The sequence below is a fragment of the Poecilia latipinna genome, unplaced genomic scaffold (genome assembly GCF_001443285.1).
Source record: "Poecilia latipinna isolate Pla-1442-1.1 unplaced genomic scaffold, P_latipinna-1.0 Scaffold1213, whole genome shotgun sequence".
In the NCBI taxonomy this organism is placed as follows: Eukaryota; Metazoa; Chordata; class Actinopteri; order Cyprinodontiformes; family Poeciliidae; genus Poecilia; species Poecilia latipinna.
In genome coordinates, this window is record NW_015113829.1 from 89958 (window position 1) to 94981 (window position 5024).

At 37.1% G+C, this 5024-nt stretch overlaps 2 protein-coding genes across 3 annotated transcripts in view; one reads left to right on the top strand and one right to left on the bottom strand.

Annotated features, from left to right (window-relative positions):
• The window catches only part of leg1.1 (liver-enriched gene 1, tandem duplicate 1), a 19990-nt gene that overhangs the window by 3606 nt on the left and 11360 nt on the right, over window positions 1-5024 (top strand). Inside the window, exon 2 of the mRNA XM_015053907.1 lies at window positions 1258-1266. The gene's annotated coding sequence lies outside the window, so the exon portion shown is untranslated. The remainder of the gene's footprint in view (window positions 1-1257; window positions 1267-5024) is intronic.
• The window catches only part of stx7l (syntaxin 7-like), a 12091-nt gene continuing 7240 nt past the window's right edge, over window positions 174-5024 (bottom strand). For both annotated transcript variants that reach the window (XM_015053908.1, XM_015053909.1), the window contains exons 6-10: window positions 3802-3842; window positions 3616-3706; window positions 3444-3516; window positions 1811-1893; window positions 174-878 (exon numbers count right to left, since the gene is read on the bottom strand). In XM_015053908.1, the coding sequence (XP_014909394.1) occupies window positions 783-878; window positions 1811-1893; window positions 3444-3516; window positions 3616-3706; window positions 3802-3842 (384 nt within the window). In that variant the 3' untranslated portion in view covers window positions 174-782. The remainder of the gene's footprint in view (window positions 879-1810; window positions 1894-3443; window positions 3517-3615; window positions 3707-3801; window positions 3843-5024) is intronic.

Here is a 5024-nt window from a genome sequence, read left to right on the forward strand (position 1 = left end):
AAAAAAAAAAAAAAAAAAAAAAATTGTAAAGGTGCACAGGAGTGTCAAATGTCAGTGGGTTAAAATAAACCCCACACACACAAAAAAAAAAAAAAACATCTCAGAATTGCTCAGCCCTCACCAGGGGAATTATGTCCAGGATGGACAGTATATACGTTATTTGACCAACAAAAACTTGTTTAAATACATTTTATTGATTTGAAATAAAGAACCTAAGGAACAAATCTCACCTCTGTTGTCTGGAATGTTAGGCGGCGTTACATTTTCAATTTAATTTAATGTGTTAAATATAGCTCAATCTGCTAAATGTGCGTTCTCTAAATCATTTCAGTTGCTGTGCACATTTCTAACTTAAAGCATAACAGGTATTAGGTGATCATGTGAATTTGGTTCCTCTGAAATTGTCATTTATAACCTGACAGGAAGAAGCACTGAGAAGGATGATCAATACTTACCTCCATATTACTATTATAAAGACATTATCTATAACCTATATAATCATTAAATTCGAAGGAAAGACCAGGAAAATAGTTGTGGCATCACTTATTAAGTGAAGCAATAAAAAGGAAAACAAAAAACAAAAACAAAATAAAACATTAACACTGCCATCTTAATCAAATGATTCACTTAAGGCCACCCTTCACAATAAAACTATTCATTGTCAAAAACAAGGCAAACAGATTTTGTAATAGGCCGAAGAGGGTAAGATGGAGAGACAACTCAGGATGAGAGGGATTGTGTTTCATATTTAGTCTGACAACATCAACAATAAGAGGAAGAGCTTAGTTTTTGAGAGAGCCCCAAATAATAAGTCCTATAACGACAGCAGCAACGGCCAGCACTATCAGCAGGATGCAAATCTTCTTCCGGGAGCTCCGCTGAAAAAAGGAAGCAAGAAAATTTAAGTTTCTTGGGGATTATATGGATCAAAACTAGTTTTTTTGTTGTAGTTTTTTTTTTTTTTAAATCAAAATAAATGATACATATTTTACCCTTTATTTTGAAATTCCACATTTTTAACATCTGCTTTTCAAATCTGTGTCCGATTCAACCAGTGTGAATCGGACAAATGTTTTTTAATTTAAAGAAATCTTCTAATAGATAGTGGAAAAATAAGCTAATTTGTATTATGTCGCTTTTTTGGTTATCAACTAATTTTGTTCAGCTGGATAGAAGACAAAAATAGCTTCCAGGGGTTTAAAGGTTGCCGACACCTGGTCTAGATGCAATTTGGGAATTTAAAGAGCTGATTTAAAGAGCTGATTGGTTTTGTTTTCGACATCCTGACAAAAACTTTGGAGCCGTCACATTTAGAAAACGGGTTCATTTGAGTTTAAATTCAAAGATCTTTAAATCACTTTGTGCTAAATGATGCTAGAATTTCACAAGATCAGGTTGAAATTTCAAAACCTTTTTCCAAGAACAATTTAAAATCCAGAACTAAAATAATCCAGAGGCTAAAAAAAAAGCCAATGAAATTCCCTGTTTGTATTCATGAGCGTTCAGTAACTTAAAAAAAACAAAAACAATATAAGTGAAACACTCAAAAGAACATTTCAAATTTTACCCAAATGTCTTGAAAACAGTCAAATTTTCCTGCAGATGGATGATCCACAGTACTTAGAAGTGAGCGAGCTTCCTTTTTTTTCTGTGCCGTTATTTATGAAATCACAGTGACTAATGGTGTTGCTTCACAGGTCTTCCCTGTTATGGCGGGAGAAGCGATCTTAAACTAATGTTTCTAATATTTAAAAGCTACTTCTGAGCTATTTATCTCAGTTATGCACATTCTTCTTGTTTTATACCGTACCTGATATTCTGCAGCTCTTGCAAGTTGCTGTTGGCCAGACTGGACATGGGTATCTGCACTCTCCACGTTAGCTTCTATACTGTCTGCAAAACACAAAAACATGCACACATATTTACACCGTTTTCACATCATATTAGGTAATAGAGCTGGACATAATCCTAAACCATAAACCAGCTTTATCAACTCCAAATTTCCCAGACTCACTGTAGAGAAGACAAGTGAGCTAACCACACAAAATCAGCTTTGCCAACACATCAGCAATGACACAGATTTAGTCTTTGCATTTTAATCAGTTGGACTTGCACAATATATTGAATCCTAATTTCAGTGTGTGCAAAATCGAAATCACAAAGGAGAGCTTGGATGCAACATCTCAGCATTTTGTTTGCCGATAATATATTTGATGAGTTGGATGAACTTTCAACTGTTACGGTTCCCCCCACACCCCCCATCTGATATAGATCTTAGTGATCCAGATGCTAAAGCAATAGGAGAGTGGTGGAGAACAGTAAGAAAGTAACTTCATGTGTTCCTTTGTTTAGATCCGAGGCCTGAACAGAAATACAAGATGATGCCATTATTGTCGGGAATATTCTATTTATGGCTATTTTTGTCTACTGGGTGCAATCTATGTGCGTTTTTAAACACTGTTTTCCATTTTTAAAAACTGAACAGTCAAATGAGGAAAATGTATTAATTCTCTGTGTAAAAGTTTTAAAATTTTTTTAAAAAAAAAAAAAAAAAATGTTTTTTAATTTAAAGAAATCTTCTAATAGATAGTGGAAAAATAAGCTAATTTGTATTATGTCGCTTTTTTGGTTATCAACTAATTTTGTTCAGCTGGATAGAAGACAAAAATAGCTTCCAGGGTTTTAAAGGTTGCCGACACCTGGTCTAGATGCAATTTGAGAATTTTTATTAAATAAAAAAAAAACTCCAATATGAAGAAGGAAGTTTTAAAATTAGCAGAGCCAAACATACTGACACTCCTAACAATCCCTTTAAAATGCAAGTGAGGCTTTTCTGATTTATATTTTACTTTTTGAGTTGATCAGTTTCTAGGAGCGTCTAACTAGTAGTCCATAACGTTCTGTTTCTTTGTGTACAAACACACAAAGATCTATTTTTTAAGCCACAGGTCAATATGCTGAAGGACCCGTATTTATTTTGCCAGCCATCAACAATGGGGATGATGGAAATGGAAAGAGTTTCTTTTTCCAAACATCACTGTTAGATAACTGCAGCAAAGAGTTTTCTGCGTTGGGTGAACAAGTCTTAATAACAAGCTTTGCTAAACCCTACTGGGTTTTTACCTGGAAACACTGAAATTTTCAGGTACAAAAATTCCAGATGGGATCGGCCGGAAGCAAAGGATTAAAGCGTGGGAATAAGTTTTCTACTTATAGGTATAGCCATGTATAGGTTGTGCTTTTACCCCTGTGCCACCACAACACCTAGAAAATTACTATTATCCATGGGACTAGGTTATGGTACGTATTTTCTTTCTTCTTATTTCTATGCAATCTGCCAATTTTTATTACATTTTCTGGGAGTAAACAACAAACCAAGGGGCTTTTGTGGTTTAGCCTTACAACAGAAAAGAAAAATGACACCAAAAGTCCCCGATACTCACCTATCATGTCTCCCTGCTCATGAACCATCATGCCCAGATCCTTAAAGATGTCATTTATGTCTGTGATGTCGGACTAAATTCAAAGAACACAAGGCAATGAGGTGCTGTTCGCATCTTTGGCTGCCGACGCACAGAGCTGAGGCGTCACGCTCGCTTCGTGTGCGGATCCTACCTCCAGCTGCCTGATGGCCGACTCCCTCTCCTGGATCAGTCTCAGGTCTTCTTCGGTGATGATCTCAGCTTGTGATTGCACCTGGGAGTAACTGCGTGGATGTACGCACAGAAAATTATACTTTGAACTACAACGACAGCAGCAGAAGGAATATGAATTATTATTATTAAAAGTTTCTGACTCAACCTTGGAGGTGCATTTCCGAGGCTGTCGTCAGGCTGACCTCCCTTTTAAAAAGATAAAAGTACATATTAATGCGCCTTACTTTGAAAGTTTGATCACAGAGCAGTTTCTTTAAGCCAAACATTGATTCAGTAAGCATAAAGTGTAGTCTCTACGAAGTGCTTCATCAAATAAACCCTCATGTGGCATCAGCAGTACAATTCCTAGGGCGCTACTTGAAGCAGAAAGTCACTGATCCTGCTTATTAAAATGAAAAACGTCGGTACAGAGGCTTCTCTGTCTGGTGAGATAAGCAGAGAGGGAAGAGAGTTGCCAAGCAAGTTGGCTCCCCCAAAGGAATCCGAGTCTAAACACAGAACTGCATGAGGGAAAGGGAACATGAGAGCCGCTTATAAAACTAAACTTCTCATACATCTGGTGTTATGCAAGATTGTTACAAATGTTTTTTTAGGGGATGCAAGACGAGCCAAGTTATTTTTGTTTCGACCGTGATGGGAGCCCAGTTAGATGTCAAGTCCAATTTCCACATTTCAGCTAAATCTTCTGTAAGATTGAGGAGAAACTAGGTGATTTTATTCAAGTTGACTTTGTACTTCAGGTTAGTACTTCTTCTTCAGTGTGCCAGCAGCAAAAAGCAAACAGACATCCACTTGTAGCTTTCTTGGCCATCCGATCACGTTGGCATGGCGACAACTACATGGTTAAGCTGTTTCCATAGATTATGAGGATAGTTCCCAGACATCAGTGATTTGTTTCTGAGCCTCAACCACCAGTTCCAGAGCTTAACTGTGGAGGAGGGCACACACATTCACTGTGTCGTCAAGTATGTGTTTTGCATGAGTTTGCACGTGTTCAGCATTATATCAACAGTCAGAGGGTCTGAAACTGAAAACACTCGTGCTGCGGAGCTCAAAGTTAGTTGTTTTTCATCAATTGTGTTGCAACTTTTGTGAGACTATATCATAAACCTCAAGAGTTTCTGCTCCAGCTTTGTTCTCATCTCTGAAGAAATCATCATATCCAAAGACACCGTTTCTCTTCGACAGTGCGAAATACTTCCTTTTTAACTGCAGTATAAAAATCTCCCGAGTTCCTCTGATTTCTTTTTTTTGATAACTATATGTACAAAAGTACGGAGCCCCCCAGGGGACATGGGGAATTTTTTTTTTTCTTTTGCGTTCCCTCGCAAAAGGTTTTGCGTTCCTTCGCAAAAATCTACTGATCAG